At 44.8% G+C, this 20,131-nt stretch overlaps 1 protein-coding gene across 6 annotated transcripts in view; it reads right to left on the reverse strand.

Annotated features, from left to right (window-relative positions):
• The window catches only part of UBE2O (ubiquitin conjugating enzyme E2 O), an 85,621-nt gene that overhangs the window by 17,262 nt on the left and 48,228 nt on the right, over positions 1-20,131 (reverse strand). For 2 of the 6 annotated variants that reach the window (XM_028717008.2, XM_028717009.2), the window contains exons 11-19: positions 19,747-19,901; positions 18,370-18,482; positions 17,553-17,681; positions 16,473-16,562; positions 11,297-11,963; positions 10,169-10,305; positions 9,133-9,336; positions 8,068-8,125; positions 2,539-2,616 (exon numbers count right to left, since the gene is read on the reverse strand). In XM_028717008.2, coding sequence (XP_028572841.2) covers positions 2,539-2,616; positions 8,068-8,125; positions 9,133-9,336; positions 10,169-10,305; positions 11,297-11,963; positions 16,473-16,562; positions 17,553-17,681; positions 18,370-18,482; positions 19,747-19,901 — 1,631 coding nt within the window. Of the gene's footprint in view, positions 1-26; positions 787-2,455; positions 2,617-3,559; positions 6,953-8,067; positions 8,126-9,132; positions 9,337-10,168; positions 10,306-11,296; positions 11,964-16,472; positions 16,563-17,552; positions 17,682-18,369; positions 18,483-19,746; positions 19,902-20,131 lie in introns of those variants that run through there. The other 4 variants (XM_028717005.2, XM_028717004.2, XM_028717007.2 and 1 more) reach the window with 3 other exon arrangements.

Consider the following 20,131-nt stretch of genomic DNA (forward strand, 5'->3'; position numbering starts at 1 on the left):
AAAAAAGGTAATTCTTGAAAAATTAAGGTTAAAATGATGCCAGCAGTAATCTTGATGCTAAGTTTTAGGTGGTTCTCTTGGAAAGGAAGCGCATCTTAACAAATCATTTAGCCTTGCCTGCAAATGACAGGTGGGTGGGTAATGCTGGACTAATGAGAGAGCTGCTAACTTTCTCCCATAGTGGGCACACCAACAAACTGACATGCTTGCCACTTTCCTACCATACTATGGCAAAACTATCACCTTAATTTGGACTAAACCGGCACCTCTGCTTTTCTCAAGGTATCCAAGTATATCATCTTGCAGATGCATGCTAGGATGATAAAAAGATAAGAAATTTATTGCCAAAAATGGCTGAAATGATTCCTGTCCATCTTTTCATAGTTATTCATTAGGCAAATGCAGACAAAATCAAAGTGGTCCATGAAGGGTCCTAACAGAAAAGGGTGATTTTTGTCAGAGGTGTCCCACATGAAGGTGGAACCAACATTTCTATACTTGCACACCAACCTAATGGTGAAATATTCAGATAATTTACAAGGATTCTTTATTTTAGAAAGTTAAGGTTAATAGTACAACTGCTTTTAAAGCTGGTGTTCTCTCTTCCCCCCCCCCCCAACTTCTACCAAAAAAAGTAGACAGGAGGATTTATTGTTAGCTTTTGACTTGAGGTCCTAGTGCTAGCTGAGGCAGATGGGAGTTACGAGTGCAACATCAGCTGGTGGTCCACAGGTTAACTGCTAAAAAGCAAGCAGCAATACAGATTTCATGATGCAGCAGTCATACCTTAGGTAAAGAAATAAGAGGATTAAGTAGTCGGATGGGCAGTGATCCTGATTTCATAACTCTCAGAGCAGCTGCGAGAACCATCCCTTAAATATTTAGTATCAAATTGGTGGAATTGACACAAAAACAGTTACCAGTGTTTTGCTACCGACTTCTGGGCACTGCAGTTTTAAGACTCAGATTGAACAAACTGGAACATGTCCAGTGGAGGGGCAACTAAGGAGCTGAGAGCTCAGGAGACCAAGTCCTTATACAAAAAAGGTTGGTGGCATTGCATAGGGTTAGAGAAGAGAAAAATAAAAATAAAGGACTACAATAGCCATCTTTAAATATTTGCAGGGCTGTCACATAAGATGATGGAGCAAGTTTGTTTTCTGTAGTTGTAGATAGGAACGAAACCACATGCCCTGAATTTCAAGAAAGTGGCTTTGGACTAAACATTAGAGAACTGCCTGATTGTATAAGCTACCTGACAGTGGAACAGACACTGTCTTAGAAGGTGGTGGATTCTCCTGCGTTATAAGTTTATGGGCAGAGGCTGGATGCTGTAGTAGCAGGAAGTATCAGGGATGTTGTAGTAGCAGGAAGTTGGCCCACACAGCCTTTGAGATCCCTTTGAGCTCTATGATGCTATGAAATCACATTTGAGTTTATGCAGAATGTGTTTACATTATTACATTGCCATGTTTATTGTTTTTATCCTACAATTAGCTTTGATTGTACAGTGGTACCTTGGTTTACGAACTTAATCCATTCCGGAAGTCCGTTCTTAAACTAAAGCGTTCTTAAACCAATGTGTGCTTTCTCATAGCAGCGGGGGACTCAATTTACAAATGGAACACACACAACAGGAAGCGAAACATGTTCTGCTTCCAAGGCAAAGTTCACAAACCAAAACACCTACTTCCAGGTTTGCAGCGTTCTTAATCCAAGTTGTTCATAAACTAAGCTGTTCTTAAACCAAGGTACCACTGCAATAGAGACATTAAGCCAATATTTTATAGATAAAGCTGTATGCTGTAGCGCATATACTAGCTCTTAAAAGGTTTGTTATAACTGAAGCCAGTGTATGGTCCTTGTGACAATAGCCACAAATGGACCTCAACATTTTAACAAACCAGTCTGAATGCCTGGATTTTTCAGCAAAGGGTCTCCCACCCTGCCTTATATTAAAACTGCTGGAGATTCTGCCCTTATGTTGATGGGGCCCGGGGTCTGGAGGCCTCTGCAACATATATTGGATATACATTGCCTTGAAGCCAGGCTGGTGCACAAGATAGCACAGAATCCCAGGGGACACGGAGCATAAAAGCGGTATGTGCAGTCTCTACTCATACATTCTGCCTCTACAAAGAAAAAAAAGGGTGATCAGATTGCAGAGCGTACAGGGTGGGTGGGGGTGGGTTGGGGTTGGCAGTCTTATCACACCAGGCAACAGCGGAACTCATCTTCAGTGGACTGAAGGATGGAGATTGTGATGAAACATATTGAAAGGTGGGGAAGAAGAGACACTCTTTCTTACCTGTATCTCTTCTATAAAAACCCTTGAAAAACCATAGTCAAACTGGCATTTTTTTGTTTAAAAAACCCCAATCAGTTAAGACTGCAGCAGTTCTTATTTGAAAGTAAACATGATGCATAGCACAGTGCTGAGTGGCATGTTTACTGGAGCAAAGGAACTGGCTTACATATTTTTTCTGGAACGTCTAGTTCTTTCACCCCAGATAACAAATTCATATGTTTGTGTCTGACCTGTATAACCACAGGAGTCATGTGGTTTGAATGCTCCTCTATACCTTGATTGCACTGTCTGCCTCCTGACTCGTATTCCTGGAAGAGAACAGAAACTAGATGATCAGAAAATGTGTAAAGAAAGAAGGAAAACCTTTCCAGATATTAGTTTCACATGGTCATGAATCACTCCTGCTAGGGTCAGCGAGTACCACCACAGAATTTTAGTCAACTGATATTTAATAATGCTATTTACATTTAATGACCTTCCCAAATAACATTTTACTTTCTGCTCCGGTGTGGGCCAGGGAGGCTGAGCGAGGACACAACGTGGAATACTGAGAGTTGGACATTAGGATTTACATATGTACAGGACTTGCTGTGTCCTGACATTCCTCACACCAACTGGGCAACTTAAGATTCCAGTTGCTATGGTTGAAGAGCTAAGGTGTGTGCCTGGGTTTTCAGAAAGGAGACCTATGAGAAGTTCAGACTAAGGCATTGTCACCATTCTTAAATGTACGTACACACAGATGTTGCGAACGATTTTCATGTTTTCTTTGGTAAAGCCCACCGCTGAGAGTTGCTGGTAGAACACACTTCCAGCTACATGAGTGCATAGGTGGATGTGTCATTAGTGTGTAAAGTAACACCGAGACTCACAGAATGCAGTAAGTACAGACACTGCCTGAGTCAAAACACATGATTTTGAGGGCTTCCTCAAAAATAATCAAGTAACGTAACACTGAAACACATACCTCAATAGGACAAGCAAGAATCGGACACCAGATATGCTTAAAAGGTCTCAAAGGGAAGGATTCCAGGGAAACTTTGCCAGTGGGAGACACAGGTAGAGAGTGACTCACAAGCTACAGGACTGGTTCCCCCTTCCCTAGATGACATATAATAGATGGACTGGCAAAGAAGCTTCCTCCTTTCCCAGCCTCTTCAGGAATGCCTACATCCCTCTTAGTTGCAAATGAGAATTTGAGTTATATACAAATCTCGCCAGATGGACAGAGACACAGCAAGCACAACCAAACCTATTCACAGCGGCAGAACGTAATGGCAAGCCACTTTCTCTCCTTTATTACTACATCTTAGTTAGCCAAACAAAGTTTGCAAGTAAAAAAAGATTAATCACACAATACTTTATACATATATTGTAAGCAACCAAGCATTCACAGCTGCAAAAGTAACACACCTCTAAGCATTGCCCCAATATGACAGCTCCATCAGTTTTAAATACTGTACAGAAAGGCTAGAAATTCTTTTTTCTTTTTTGTGTGTAATATTTCTTTCCCCTCCCTCCCCAGCACTTAAACAGATAAGATTTTAAATTTATACATCACAATCATGTAGCCCATCTCAAGACTAACAATGTGCCTCATGCTTTGGCTTCTTGGGGTGTTTTAAGCATTTGCCTCTTGGAAATTTCTCTTCACTCTTTTATTACGTACATACACCAAAAAGAGGTTATAGCTGCACGGTGTGTGCTCACCAGCAGCTGCATAACCTAGAGCTTCACATTATTCAAAAGCTTATAGAAAAAGAAAGTGTAAACTTCTGTGCATGCCTCTGGTGGGGCCCGACAGCAAGGATAAGGGACAGTGCTTGATGGATGCAAAAGATGGCAGCAGATCCCGAGGAGGAAAGAGTAAGCAAGATCTTCCCAAGATACAGCTCTCAGTTGCACTTTGGGAAAAAGGGAGTCCCCTTGAAGCTCAGCTCTCTGCAGTCCATAGCACCATTTGCCTCCTCTTCTGTGGCTCCTCCCACCTTGCTCCCCTACTCAAAATGGAAGAGTAGCCACTTCTCAAAACAGGATGGGCAGCTAGGTGATTGGTGGATTGGGAAAGCTTGCTTGTTTTCTTTAGTGTGTCACCATAATAAAATACGTGGCCCGTTCCTCTCTCTCTCTGGTGGAGAAGAGGCGCTGCGACCACATCTGCATGAGGAATGTGATGACACATAGAAACACAGACAGATCCCCCCCACTGTCTGCCCTTTCACACAATTAACAGAGTGTCTGGCAATGCAAGCGAAAAAGAAAAAAGGAGAAATCCTTTCTTGTCCCTGTCCTCAAAGGTACTAATGTCAACTTAATTTCTTTTGCTGCTCTTTTACCAGCATGGCCACAAAAGATCGCATCCTGCAGCCTCCCAACTGGAGAACCGCTACCTCTCAAATCTTAATCTGCAACACTAGAACAACTAACTAATATCCGAGTAAACACAAGATTCGTGTCACCCTGTTCAGCCTCTTCAACTAGATTATTCAAGTGGGAGGGTGAAAGGGGGGCACCCAGGTCATGATCAGAGGAAGGGAAATACAAGGGTGACTGTGACGCCGTGCAAAGATGTGGGTAGTACGCTGAACAAGGAACAGAATGTAACCTCATCTAGGATGCAAAAATATGAATGTATCGCCAGTCATGATCTGTACCACAGCCGGCAGGGAGGTGGCATAGTGGTTGCACACAGCCTAGAATCAGGGGATAGGAAATAACAGTGACTCACAATAAAGGCTGCAGTTGTAACTTAAGGATGCTGGACTAGGGAAACCCATTGTCTATATTAGCGTGGAGGCTTGTTGCTATAAGTCCATAGAGATACAATGTCAGGCAGAGCTGCCACTTTGCAAACACCTAAGTGAAAGGCGAAATCGGAAAATGTGGGCTGCACCATGCAATTGTTCCAGCGCCATCCTGAGGTACCTCGGTGTACAGAGTTGAGTTGGTAGCAGAGTGTTCATCTATCCAGGAGAGTAGCAGGCTACGCTATATGCACTATTCCCCTCTCAAGGCAAAGTGGAAAGAGATATGCTGTTCAGAAGAAATTGTGCATTTTAAATAAGACAGCAGGTAATCCTCAGAAAGCCAGAGAGGAGGTGCTGAGTGTGGACCACATCAAGGACAGCTCACCTAGCACTTAGCTTCTGTCTCAAAGTGGCCCATGCAGTCAAGCAAAAACAAACGCCTTATATTCACCACTTTGTGGCTCTCTTGCAGCAAAAGTCCAAGCCTACACCAATTTCCGGGGAATTTATCTCCTCAGCTCACAGCAGCCAACCAAATCAAGAAAGCGCTCAGGACTGGCACAGAGCTGAAAATGTGGGCTGTTCAGGGCTTTCTAACTGACCGGCTTTAGTGACATTATGTCTGAAGGTAGAGAGGAGCACTGCATCTTCCTCACAAGATATAAAACCACAGCACTGCATCTTCCTCGCAAGATATAAAAACAAGGCTTAAATCAAAAGCCTTCTCGGCCATCAAGATCACCCATAGCACCCAAGAGGATCACCCAGGGAAGAGGGAGTGCCTTTGCGCCAATAGGAGTTGAGAAGATCCAACGCCAGCTTCGCACAAGGTCTGGCATGGAAAGGTCACAGCTCCTATTCTCTCAGGATCAACCTGGGAACAGGAGCGTGGTGTGGGTGTGTTCATGTGGGTGTGGCTGTGCAGAGTTGCTCAACCATCCTGGGCACCTGCAATGTGGGAGGGGGAAAAGAGAGAGCGCCTAAAATGAGTTATGGAAGCTTCTGCTTTCTCTATAACAAACCAAGCTGAGGAGGAGTGAGTGCACTGAGAGTCTATTTATTGTTAACAACTGTTGCTAGCTGCTTCCTCCTGGCTTCCCCTCCTTTTCTGTGCGTCTGTCTGCCCCTAACCTGATGTTTCATTTGTCTTCTGTCCACTCTGGGATGTTGGCCTCTACTAAGGCAGCCCGGTACTGCTGCAAGACTCCGCGGATGCTCTTTATAAACCCCTTGGACAGTGGGAAGAGGGGGAAGCCGATGTCGGGGTAGCCGCTCCTCTCCGGAAGAAAGCTCCTGTAGCTCTTTCTCCTTTTCTTTGGTTTCACACTAGGCTGAGCAGCAGAGTCTTGGGCAGCTTTACCCTCCTCCGTTGGGTCTCTGGCAAAATGCGTTGCCCTGGCCTGGCCCATGCTCTCTGAGTCCGAATATTGATGGGCGTCGCTGGCAGCAAGCGTCGACATCGCGCAACCAGAGTCTTCCAGCTCCTCCTTGCCGTCAGGCAACTGGCTAACTGCGGCGGCGGCAGCGGCAGCCCCTAACTCTAGCTCTCCCAGAGGCCCCATGCCATCTAGAGGGCTCTCTGCCAAAACACCGCAGGCTGAATGCACAAAGGAAGGCTCTCCCAGGCTGATGTGGTCATGACTCCTTTCCACCAGCTCGTTGGTCTCCACCCAGGACTCGATGCGGTGGACCAGGCGCCAACCGTTGCAGCAGAAGTGCTCAAAGATCTCCTGCTCAAAGACTTCCACCGGCTTGCGCAGCAGCTGCATCATCGACTGAACGACCCGGATCAGAGCCATCTCGTTGTAGCAGCGGCTGTTTTCGTAGCCCTCTTGCAAACCACGGTCACTGTCAAAGCCAGCCTCATTGTAATAAGGCTCGTTGACTAGGATAAGCCCTGATGTGAGAAAATGGAAGGGGAGGAAGAAGAGGGAGCAGGGAGAATAAAGAATTTAGAAGGTTGCAATGATGTGGGAAATGCACACGGCTGCCTTAGAGCAAACTAGGGGACACGGCTGGAAAAGGAAAAAAAGGCAAGGAATTAAATGTACCAGGAAGATGGAAGCACTATTCAGAATTTAAGGGAGGGGTGGAAGTAACCTCAGTTTTGAAAAAAACCAAACTAAAACCCTATTTATTCAGGCTCTGAAGCCCAACAATTACTCAAAGTTTAAGGTGGTTTTAACACCCATTTCAGAATTCTAACCCAGAATTACTAGGCTCATTATGTAATGAAGCTGAAACCTCCACCATGCAAAGTTTTGATGAGAATTAAAGCACAATTCCACAGGGTGACAGCACTTTTGGAAAGTTTTCTTTTAAGAACAAAACACCTCTATGGGTTTTGGATGCCTTAATTACTGCCAGTAGACAAACTGTTCTAACTGAAAGTCTTCCTAGCTTCTTGAGAAAATGGTTATAGTCCAGGCACACCGATTATGTTAAATTATATTAGGGGACAAATCACCCAACAATTTCTCATGAGAAGAATGCACTTCTTAATGTCTTCTACCTGCACGAGGCCCATTGTCCCCTGAAATGTACATCCTACACACAAAGCTACTCGTGTAGGCGCTCCAACCTGCCTCTGGACATGCCAGGTTGGGTGCTGAATCATATGCAACTGTGGCCCTTCCCTTGGAGCAAGTAGACTGCGGAATGCACACCTGCAGAGAGCAACAGTGATGCAAAATCCACCTATGCAAAAATAAAGACTGCGTGGGCTGGCTTGGTTGCTTATTGGCTTTTAACGGCCAGCCAAGCTCAAGGAGTTACTTGCAGCTCCTTCTGTGAGCTGGCAGCTGTCTAGGTGGTGGTGGTGGTTTTTCTTTCAGGACATGAAATAGAAAGTAAATGCGTACGGGCATCCACAATTATAGGGTAATGAAATTAGCCTACAAAGTCAGCTAGCTGCGGAAGAAATAGGTTATTCTACTTATTTTCTCATATTCCCTTGCTGAAGGGTACTCTTCGGCGCCCACCTTTCTCCCCTGCTCCAACACTGGAATTTACCTTGGATTGAGATGAGTACTTGTAGAAGGCTGGATTTACTAGTCCACCTCTCTGTGCCCTGGAATAGACAAACAAAAAAGTAAGCCAATGTATTTAATGTTCTTTATTTTAAAGCTTTACATGAGAACAATGAGTTCAATATCATGTGGATGGGCTGGGCATTCTATGTAATTATGGGTGTAACATCTGCATTATGTCAGAGGCAGCTTGCAGGACCTGTGCTGATGCTCAGCACTGGGGTGACGCCACACATGGCCGAGCATCACCTTCTGAGTTATGTGGTAAGGGCTGCCTGTAGCATTGCTGGGTCCTGGTGGCCAGAGACTACACTGCTCCACTAGCCCAGAGATCACTGCACTGAAGAACAGGGCTGCTACGTGAGTTGCACGTTGCAAGCCAAATGACGGCCAAGGCAGCTGCAGAACTGGACACAGCCAAGAGACGGCGCTGTCACAACAACGTATATAAGATCCGGTGGAGTGATTGTGTTTTGAGCCCCAACAGATTTCAGTAGTGAGGTTCCACTTATATATCACAATAGCTTTTAATAGTGAGGTCAGCTGGGAAAGAGCTCCGAAGTGTGTCGTGAAGAAAGGAAGCCTTTTCTGACAAAAGCTTCTTGTGTCATTTTGCTATGTGCTGTTCCGCTTCCTTCATAAACTTAGGAGCACTTCTCTGAGCCGTGGCTGTGACCAGCTGGGAGAATGGAAGCCCTTCCAGCAAAAAGCTATGGAGCCCATTAACTAAAGCAATGGTTTAACACTCGCAAGCTACAGTTAAGGGGTGTATATATACTTCTGAGATATGTGCATGGGCAGCGAACTGTAGTTTAGAGTAGTATCTTCAAACTGCTAGCACAACACCCTAACCTTGTCTTTTGAGAGGAAAAAAATGAAGGAGAGGAAGAGGAAGAGGAAGAGGAAGAGGAAGAGGAAGAAGAAGAAGAAGAAGAAGAAGAAGAAGAAGAAGAAGAAGAAGAAGAGGAGCAATCTAAGGCAATTTATACAATGGTACTTGGAGGAGCCAGACCAACATCAATACGGAAATAGTTTGAAGTTGTATTACCTTGCCTATCCAGGTCCCCAAAAGGCTTACGCAGACTTTTCCATTGTCATACAAGTTGGGGTTCAGTCTCCCACTACACTGGGAGAGGTAACGGAAAAGAGGGGGGACAGCCGGGTAGATGTTGGGAAGCTGAATGTCAAATAAAAAGAGGCCATCCTCATATGGTGTGCGCGTAGGCCCTTTGACGAATGCCGAAAAGAGATCCTGTGAAGAGATCACAAGCCAAAGCATAATTCCATGAAGAAAAATCAACTTCAACTTCCGAGGAGCCTCTGCAGTGTTAACTAGGAAAATAGCTACATTACATTACATGAGCTGCATGCCAGATAACAGCACTGTGTTGGTAAAGCTGTTGAACTTCACCCCCTGCTCCCCCACTTGTTCCATTTATGAAAATATCAGAGCAAAAGTACTTAACTTAACCCAGCTCCTAGAATTTAGTTCCTGTCAGGTCAGCAAAACAGTTAATTTACTTGCTGGTGTAACAGAATGCAACACTGAAAGATTTATTTGCTATTGCTGTGGCCAAAGAGAATGTCAGATTTCTTTTGGTGTGATAGATAACCCATCTCGCTACTTACGGTGGCTTTTTCCATCAATTTTGTGGGTGCTTAAGGAAGTTTTCTGGAATATATTGTCATTTTTCTGCTCTTTATTCTTTTTTATGGCATTCAGTTATGTTTGAATGAATGCAAAGTTTCTACATTGTACTCTATGCAAAAGTGTGAGATGAACACACAGAACACAATAATGGGATTATTAACAACTGCTGTATCAACTGAGGAAGTCAGAAGCAGAGATGCTAGTGATAGATGGCTGCAGGAGGAAAATGAAACCCTTTTCTATCTGCCTGAAGGCTGGTCAAAGTCTTCACAAATGAACGATATGGTTCCTTCAACTAGGACGCATCTTAGACGATGGAGTCATTTTTTTGGATCCTGGCTTGTGTTTCAATGGTTACAGCTCTAACAAGGACGAGGAGTACCAAAACACTTTTGGTGGAGTGTCAAATACACACTGGGTTGTGTGAACTTACCATTCTGTCTTCAAAGGTTTTGACCATGATACCATCTGGCAATGAGGTTGCTAGCAGGGCCATTTCTTTCCTCACTGTGCTGAAAAACTTCTTGGCTTCTGGAGGCTGGAATTCCATTTTCTTGAAGGCATGGCTATCTAATGGGACAATGAAAAAACCAAGACAGTGGGTTAAAAGAACCCCCTACCCCACAGAACCATGCAATTATCCTTAAGGAGATTATGCTGCTTTTGCCTAATACTGGTCAGAAATTGCTTAAAATATTATGCTAGTTGGTGAAGGAGAAAGATATAGCTCTTATATTCTACCCTTCTATTCGTGGTCAAAAAAGCTAGCAGGTGTTTCCATCACACCTTTCCTCCCAGGCCAAATAAAAAGCTCAGCCATGAAAAAACCTCTCAGAGATAAAGAATAATAATCCATGGCCAGTTATCACACCAAGATACAATGTAAAAAGTCAGGACTACCAGACTTTTACTAAACTAAATTTTACTCAATATATAATTATTCATGAAAAACAGCAATGATAAAATACAATGCATATTTGTAAAATGCAGGTAATTGCAGTGTAACAGTCTACAAACACCTACAGTGCCGAGGACCTTCTGGCGGTTCACTCACTGCAAGAAGTGAAGTTACAGGGAACCAGGCAGAGGGCCTTCTCAGTGGCACCTGCCCTGTAGAACGCCCTCCCATCAGATGTCAAGGAAATAAACAACTATCTGACTTTTAGAAGACACCTGAAGGCAACCATGTTTAGGTCTGATGTTTTATCATGTTTTTCATATTCTGTTGGGAGCTGCCCAGAGTGGCTGGGGAAACCCGGCCAGATGGGCGGGGTATAAATAAATTGTTGTTGTTGTAGCTGCCAAACAATGGGATAAAATGGCTTCTAAGTACAGTAACAAAATGCAATGTGTTTTGAAAGTGCTGTTGTTTATTTGCAACAGGCCATTAAGTGCAAGAGACTGAATGCAAGTTGAGGCACATGCTGAAGTACAGACACAAATTCTGCAAAGTTTACCTTTATCCCACCTTTAAATACAGGCTTCTATGGAATGAAAGAGGGATGCTGCTGCTTTATGGTCCAGCACTGCTTTCCCTGAACCACGGTTGCCTGCCACTCACCTGGGGCACACTCCAGAACAGAGAAGACTTCCCCCTTGGCACTGGTGAAGGTAACGCCAGGCTTGCCTCCATTCTGCTGGCAAAGCACAGGAGTCTCGCTAGGCCACTCTGACGTCACTGGGGTCTGCGTCTGCGCCTCTCTCTCTTCCTTCTTTTCTGCCTCTGCCATGGCCTCCATCTTTTCTTCTTCCACAATCGCTACGTTGTCCAGGGTCTTCTTCAGATTCTCCTGCAGCTTCTTGATATCGTCCAGGAACTTCTTCTCGCGGGTGGGCTTCTCGGGTTCGACCGTCGGAGAAGTCGGGTAGCCCGTCAACAGCTGCTCAACGGTCATGTTCTTCAGGCTCTCCAAGATCTTGATGGCCTCCTTCAACTCTCGGAAGCTCTTTGGGGTCCCTTCCTTGCCTGATTTATCAGCTGCCAAGTCGGCCACTGCCATTGCCACAGCACCTTGAACTTGCTCCTCTACCTTTTTCACCTCTTCCACAGGTGGCTCCTCGGGCTCAGCTTCCTCTGCTTTGGAGTGGTCATCTTCCATGAGGCCGTTGTCCGTCTCCCAGCTGTCACTCTCATCTTCCCACTCATCTGAGGAGGCGCCACTCGTGCTGCCGTCTATGGAATCAAGGTCTGTTTCTTCATCCATCTCGGATTCTATGTTATACAAATGCTAGAAGCCAGAGAGAGAGAGAGAGAGAGAGAGAGAGAGAGATCTACTAATTAAGAAAAGGGTTGTCATCCCACCAGTAAAAGGGGATGAGCTACAGAAACCTTTCTTCACTCTAAGGACACATCGGAAGCAGACGCTGGGGGAGAAATTAGTTTGGTTTGCATTTTAATGCAAGTCTACCTGATGCTCACCTCCTAAAATAACGAGCCAAAACACAGCTATCCTACACTTTCTGAATGTTGTGATGCACTTGTCCAATAAAAAGAGGACAAAGTATATATTAGGGAAAGTGTGTGCAAAATACTTAAATTAGTGAAAATAATGTGCAAAAGTGCTTTATATTATAAGGGAAAGCTGCACCCCAAAACACAGCACCAGATTCAACTAACCAGAAGTATGAGCAAGGATTTCTGCACTTCCCCTTCCCACAATTCGGCTCTATGGGGAAGTTGGGAGAATCCCCAGAGAAGCGCTCAGGGGGAAGAGAGGAGAAATTGATGGAACAATCTGTTTAGTGCTCTGTGGAAACCTCCCTCATTTATTAGGCAAAAACATGTACAATTTTCATGCGGACTTCAAAAAAGTTGCACGCATACTGATGTGGAAATGAGGAGAAATGAATCTGAGATTGAAAGAATGAGTAACTAAGAAAAAACAAAATGGACAGATTTGCCCATCACTAGGCAAACTCCCACTGGACTGACTTTCAGGTGGATTCTACATGCCTCGACTGCAGATCTTATGCAATATCCATCTACAGGATTCTGAATCAGCACTTTACCCTCAAAAAGTAGGGCACCCTGGGTTAACTGGAACAGTTTATAAAAAGGCTACAGTGAGCTTGAAGATCTGCAGCAGACTAGAGAGCAGCAGGCATTACCTCTGCTAGACGGAAGATCCCAGGATACTGAACTCCTCTTAACAAGTCTATTTACTCCATGCTGCCATTTATCACATTTCTCCCTTGCCGTTTTTGATAAGCTGCTTGATGTTTTTGTCGGAACAGGACCGAACCCTCCACTTTCAGAGTGACAACCTGTGAACTACACGGAAATGCCTATCGCTTTCCTCCTACAAGGAGTTGTTCTTATGATCTGAATAATCCTCAAGCTGCTGCACTCCACAGCGCTCTGTTTCCAAGGTGTGCCCCTTCTGATCTCTGTTGTGTATATTAGGGATGTGACTTTTCAGAATACGGCCCTCTTGTCCTCCACCACCCAGCCCAATTTTCTTTCTGCTCAAACTGCAGGGGGATTTAACAAAGATGTCTTGGAGGTTGCATGAGATGTACAGATACCCTTCCGCGTATGGGCTTTGGTACACCTTTTCACAGATCCCTGCCATGATGGAGGGAAATATATATATATATATATATAGAAGCATTGGTAGCTGCAGAAGTAGTAGTTTCCTGGGGAACCTCTGTTTGCTGTAGACCTTAATCTACAACCACAAATCAAATCAACATGTTTTTTTAAACAGTATAAACTTTTATTATAGGTTGGGTGCGGAATTGTATGGAGACAGTTGTCCTTTGTGGAAGTGTACGCCAGACCTGTGATCTGATCACATGTGACAGGAGTGGGAAGGGAGACAGCAGAGGGCTTTGTATCCCACTTCCATAGTTCAGGCACTGGACCATTCTGCTGCAATTAAAGGAGAACTGCTGGTTCAGAAAAAGAAAGCCTCGAATGCCAAGCATTTATGCACATGAACAGGCTTCTGAGGCAAAAGCAAACCACTGCGGGTGCTGGCTACAGCAGAGACACAGCAGCTATCTGGAAATGAAGAGACCAGGCATGAGCTAAAAAGCTTTCAGTACTGCGGTCTCCTCTAATGTTGCTTTGGGACAAATTTAGCTGTAATGTCTCTCCCAGCGGATCTTTTTCACCTAGAAACACCAGCTTATGCAAGGATGTTACACACACTCTGATCATCAGTGTTCTAGAAGCAGGAAAACTGGAAATGGGGGCAGGGAGCATGGCTGCTGCACTGCAGATGCTCGAGCTAGTGAAACCCTTGGGGTAGTCAACAGTGCGCCCTCCAGATAAATGTTGGACTCAAACTCCCATAATCCTGGGCCACTGGTCATGCTGGCTGAGACTGATGGGAGATGGAGTCTAACAGCACCTGAAAGTTGCCATGTTGCCTGTCCCATAAGCTTATTCCCAAACCATTCTATTTCATCTGCTCCTCCTCCCTTTCTCTAATTCAACTAAGGGTATTGTTTTACAATCATTCATGCATGTGGAGAGTGCTTTTCCATGAATCCTGGGCTTCCTTGAAAGCTCACCAGGAGTTCTGTCAATGAGATCCGCTGTGTACAAGTGTTTATAACATAGCTATCGGAAAAGGGCATGAACTGAATGCACCCTACAATGTGTGACAGTGTAGGCCAACGGTCCTAACCAGGACCCTGCTTCAACTGTGTACATGCCCTTGACACGCATGTAAATATGAAAAATTAGAAAGCTGTTGAACTAGAGCAATGGGTTTCTCCTTTGGGGTTTATTTTGGAGAAATGTGCCTACCTGAACTTCATATTGCTCTCTATGCAAGCGTTGAGAGGGCTACGTGCATGCTACACCTACTTTAATTCAGCGATTGCCTTCATGGGAATCAGTGGCACAGATGCCATAGCTGAGGTTTTATTTTATACCTTCCATCCCATCAGGCTGGCTCCACAGAGCCCTCAAAGCAGCTAATCATAGGAGAAAATGAAAATGATGGCTTATCCAAATAGCCCTTTGCGAACCATCCAAACAGCTCCTGCCAAGCTGCAGGTTGCTTCTGGAAGGACACAAAAGGGTCTGCACACCCAGGAAGGTGAGAGCGGGGAAGCCCTACGGCATGAGTGTAACTCTGCTCGCAATTCATTGGATCCACTTAAAATCGGGAGTGGGAGCATCTCCAGATGTTGGTGAACTCCAAATCCCATCAGGCGCAGCCAGCATGACCACTCATTATCAGGGGCAATGGGAGCTGTGGTCCATCACCATTTGGATGGCCACATGCTCCTCTTCCCTGACTTAAGTTAAAAGCCAGCAGAGAGAGTACAAGTCAGCAGCATCAGAAAACCCAAAACTCCATCTGGCAGTTCCCGCTGCTGCAACCTAAAGTTCCAAATAACTTGTTAATCTACAGGCCTCAATATGCAAAGGCCCACTGAAACAAAAGAAGTCTTCATCGACCTTCTGAAAACATGTGAGGTGTATGTCAGAGATGCGTGAGCAAGAAAAGGATGGGCTAAGGACAATGGAGACCTGGACCATAAAGAAGGCTGATCACCGAAGAATTGATGCTTTTGAATTATGGTGCTGGAGGAGACTCTTGAGAGTCCCATGGACTGAAAGAAGATCAAACCTATCCATTCTTAAGGAAATCGGCTCTGGGTGCTCACTGGAAGGACAGATCCTGAAGCTGAAGCTCCAATACTTTGTCCACCTCATGAGAAGAGAAGACTCCCTAGAAAAGACCCCGATGTTGGGAAAGATTGAGGGCACAAGGAGAAGGGGACGACAGAGGACGAGATGGTTGGACAGTGTTCTCGAAGCTACCAGCATGAGTTTGACCAAACTGCGAGAGGCAGTGGAAGACAAGAGTGCCTGGTGTGCTCTGGTCCATGGGGTCACGAAGAGTCGGACACGACTAAACGACTAAACAACAACAAGGACAAAGGGGGAACTGCAGATTGCAGGCAGGAGCTACTAGCAAAACTCCATGTGTATAAAATTTCCCTGCAAAGGCATTCAAAGGATCCTTGCCTTTGCAGAGAAGGAAAACGGAAGCAGCAAGTTTAGACTGCAGAATAAAGAGACATCAGTAGTGCCACAAGTGGGTTTCATCAACAGCTTGCACCCAGAGCAGAAATCGCCAACCTTTTAGGACCAGGGGCACATTTTTAATTCTCTGAGTGTGCAGAGGGCTCCAGTCACAAATTAGCTGCTTTTGGGGCGGTTGGGGGTGGCATAACACAAAATGGCTGCCACAAGCTGCATGGTTTAACCCAAAATTAGAAAGAAAGCCACTCCTGACAAGCTTATGCTTAACATGGGAAATCAGCTATGTCCTGCTCTTCCTGATTGTGAGATCACGCAATATCGATTTTACACACACAAATATAGATCCTGCCACTGTCTAATAGCAACAAGAAATGTTCCTCAGTACCAGGAAAAATATACAAAGTGGCCACACCATACTCACTCTCATGTCACAGGAATTGCTTGGAAGGTTTTGCCCCATAGCTTTCTTTTAATGATAGTTCAGAGTCTTGGGCATCAGCCCAGGAGCACAAGTAAACATGTTCATGGGCACCATGGTGCCCACAGCCACTGACTTGGTGACCCCTGACTTAGAGCAATCCATTTCCAAGGTTCAACAAATTCAAAGCAAATTTAAGAGCTGATGAAAAAGAAACAACAAGCATTCCTAGTTTCAGACAAAATGCCCCCTCCTTGCTATAAAGGCATGGGACCCAATGAACAAGAGCTCCATCAAGTAGAGGCAGCTTACCTGTGGCAGAACGATTGTCCTGGAGTTATCAGCCCACACAACTTCCACTTTGCTGCTGAAATCCACACGGGCCACCTGACCCACAGACGGCTACGGAAACAAACACAACAAGCCTTAGAGCCAGCTTAACTCGACCTTCTAGAATACCAGCAGTTAGCAACTACTTTCTTCAAGTGAGTGGGGTGCATAAGCAAGAGGAGGATATCAACAGAGTAAGCCAAGAGAAATTGTAATGATTCTTGCTGCTGCTGCTGCTGCTGCTGCTGCAATTTTACGGAGGGGGATGTCCCGTGCAGGATATTTCCAAAACAAATCCACCTCAAAGACAGTGAACTGTACATCAAAACGACCTCAGCGCTACTCATCTCCAGTCTCTCTGAAGAATCCATTTTTGAAGTATTTGACAGGGCTGCCATCTTGCGGTGGATTAAGGAACTGGCGTTTGAGCCTTTCAAACCTTTTCCCTCTCGGCAGATGGCGTCTTTATGTGGTTTCCTCACAGAGATGATCCACGCTGAACCTGGCCTTGTATATATGCTGAACATGTTCACAATAGGCTGTCTCTGTCACTTGCTCAGCAATGTTCAATATGATGCCGGAGACGAAACTTTAAAAAGCCCAATTAAAATTGTACCCGAAGCCGAGTAAGTGATATGTCGGTGTTCATAAGCTTTTTAGAAGTTTCAGGTCTGCAGATTTCTCTACACAGCTTCATTGCTGAAGAAGGCAATTAGGAAGAGGCATGATGGCCTTTTAGGCTATTAATTCATGCATGTATCATCTCTCCACTCAAATTATGTAAGCTTTACGCTTCTGCGGCCGAAAGATTCCAATGACCTCATTGTTACGTTCTGGTTAGCTATTGCATCTGCTACAAGGGGAGGACCTCAGTTCTATGTATGTGCCGAAAGAAAAGAGCCTCCCTTCTTCTAGAAAGTGTGCAAGGATGCATGTCTATTAGGAACACTAAGCAGGACAAGACGGCCTATCTCTTTTCAGTCCAAACCAAGGCACAGAGGAATCTGGCAACTGCATTTTCCCCTCCCGCAGTATTAGGCCCCAAGGACATGCAAGACCTACCTCATTTTCACCAACTGAAGCACCATCCTCAGCATTGCCAATGCGGATCACAAAATCAGTAGTGCGGAAGCGGAAGTCTGGGTGATCAGCGATGTCATACACACTGACATCTTCTTCCTCCCCAATCAGCTGGCGAAGAACACACACCATGTTTAAGACCAATCCTCGTCCAGATTTTCCAATTCCTACATGCTTCCAAGAACAATATCCTGGAACTCAAGACATTCTGCTCAACGCTGCTGCTGCGTTGAGATATCTGGTACAAGACCTCATGCATATATAATCTTTAAAAGAGCTCTGAAGAGTTGACTAAAACAGGTAGGCACTCACAACTTTTACCACACTGTGGTGGAAAATTCATAACAAGAAACCTCCACATGCATTTCCAAAGTGGTAGAGTCACGTGAAAGGAGGACTGTACAGTCCTGTCCATCTGCACCAAGCTCTAACCTTCTACAATACACTCAGTCAGGGCTCCTGTTCTCCCCCACATGGCACCAAAACAACAGGATGAGAATAAATCAATCCGCCCAGGTTAACATTTAACATAAAGGAGGATCCAGTAAGAGGATCTGAGAGTATGAAAAACACACACATTCTATTTTTTACTTAAGTTCTGACACCTAACCTTGATTTGGCATTGAAAAAAGATAAAATCCGCATTAGGGTTTATTGGGGAAAAGATTGGAAAGAATAAAAGTCAGCGCAGTTTCTATCACTTTTAAATACAGCTTTTCCAGTATACTGAAGTGTACAATGAATAAAAGTCCACATAAACATAATAAGGGCACAAAAGACAAGGACCTTTGCTTCTTACCTCAACATCATCTCCACTAGGCCTCAACTTGAACCATTTCACCACACAGGTGCGGCCAACATGGTCACCTGACTGCACCACTCCATACATCCCAGGATCCTGAGAACCCTGTGCTATTTAGGATTGAAGAAAGAAGACTCCAATAAGAGAGAGCAGCACACTGAAGTGTCAAATCCTCTTCTTCTAGAGGCTTAGGCAAACAACAGTGGGAAAAGGACTAATATTCCACAAGGATTAGAATCATAGGATTGCAGAATTGGAAGGCACCCCAGGGGTCATACAGTCCAACCGCCTGCAACGCAAGAATCTCAACTAGATCAGGCATGTCCAACAGGTAGATCGTGATCTACTGGTAGATCACTGGACGTGCGTGGTAGATCAATGGCTCCCCCCAAAGCTCAATAACTTTGGCTCCCCTAAAGAAGATCAACATTTTAGCCCTGCACCCCCCCAAAAAACGGTGATTTCTTTCCTCCTCCCTAAAAAAGCTCAACAACTTGACCTGAACCCTCAAAAAGGGAGCAGATCACTGCCAGTTTTTAACTCTGTGAGTAGATCGCAGTCTCTTGAGAGTTGGCCACCCCTGAACTAGATCATCCATGACAGATGGCCATCCAACCTCTGCTTAAAAGCCTCCAAAGGAAGGAGAGTCCACCACCTCTCGAGGGAGTCTGTTATGGACTGGAAGTCTCTTAATAGACAAGCAGAAAGAATATTCAAACACTTATTTGCACTCCTCAGGTCATATTCAACATAGAATTAAGTGGATTGTTTCTCTCTCCTCCCCCTGTGCACCCACTAAATCTGGTCTGAGGGTTCCCCCAACTCTCTGGAGCAGATTTGGGGACAGCATGGGGCACACATAGGGGAGGAGAGGGGGGAAATCACACTGCGCCAGTGCTAATCCTATTTAAATGAATACAGCCCCTTTTCCTTTCATCTACGGTCCACTAATTAAAACACTGTATGGAGACGGATTTTTAGACACAAACTGAAGAGTGGCTTATTCTCTTTGGAGAAGTTCTATCTGCCAAATATAATAGGCACAATTGCCATATTGTATCTGAGGTACTTGGTATCTCAAGAGGAGGGTACCTGTATGGTTTTTTTAAAAACACCAGGATAGATCAATTTACAATATGGTGACTAGGCAAAAACACCTTTCACTACTGTTTGAATACAAAGGGCTGCCACATTATCCAATTTATTACTTTAACAATTGTGAGGGTCAAAGTTCATCAACAAAATAAGATTCTGAGGAAAAATGCTAAAAGTGAACAATGCTGGTGTTATTACATTCAATGTTATTGGCAGTCTAAAGATCCAGACTCAAAACACAATTGTAAAGGTGAAAACAATGCACATCACACCAATTACCTCTCTTGTCCACCACAAAATCCCCAGGGCAAAACTCGTTGTTGTCCAAGTGATGGACAGGAAACAGCTCATTGGAACGAATGGTTTTCTCCACTGTGCCATCCTGCCACATCACATCAGCTGAAGTCATCGTGGTCACCACTTCCACAGCAACCCTGTGACCAAAAAAGGCAGCGAATTACAGAAGACGCCTCCTACAGCAAGGGGAGTCAGACAAAATGGGGCCTTCTGATCGCACCAATAGCAATCACATCAGATGAAACTAGCTCCTTTCAACTATGTGCTTCGGCAGATTCTATTCTCATCAAGCACCAACCATCGTTCTATCTAACTGGGAAGAACAAGTGGCCCAAAATGTCTCAAGAATGATCTTGGCCAGCTGCTG

Source organism: Podarcis muralis, chromosome 2, assembly GCF_964188315.1.
Source record: "Podarcis muralis chromosome 2, rPodMur119.hap1.1, whole genome shotgun sequence".
In the NCBI taxonomy this organism is placed as follows: Eukaryota; Metazoa; Chordata; class Lepidosauria; order Squamata; family Lacertidae; genus Podarcis; species Podarcis muralis.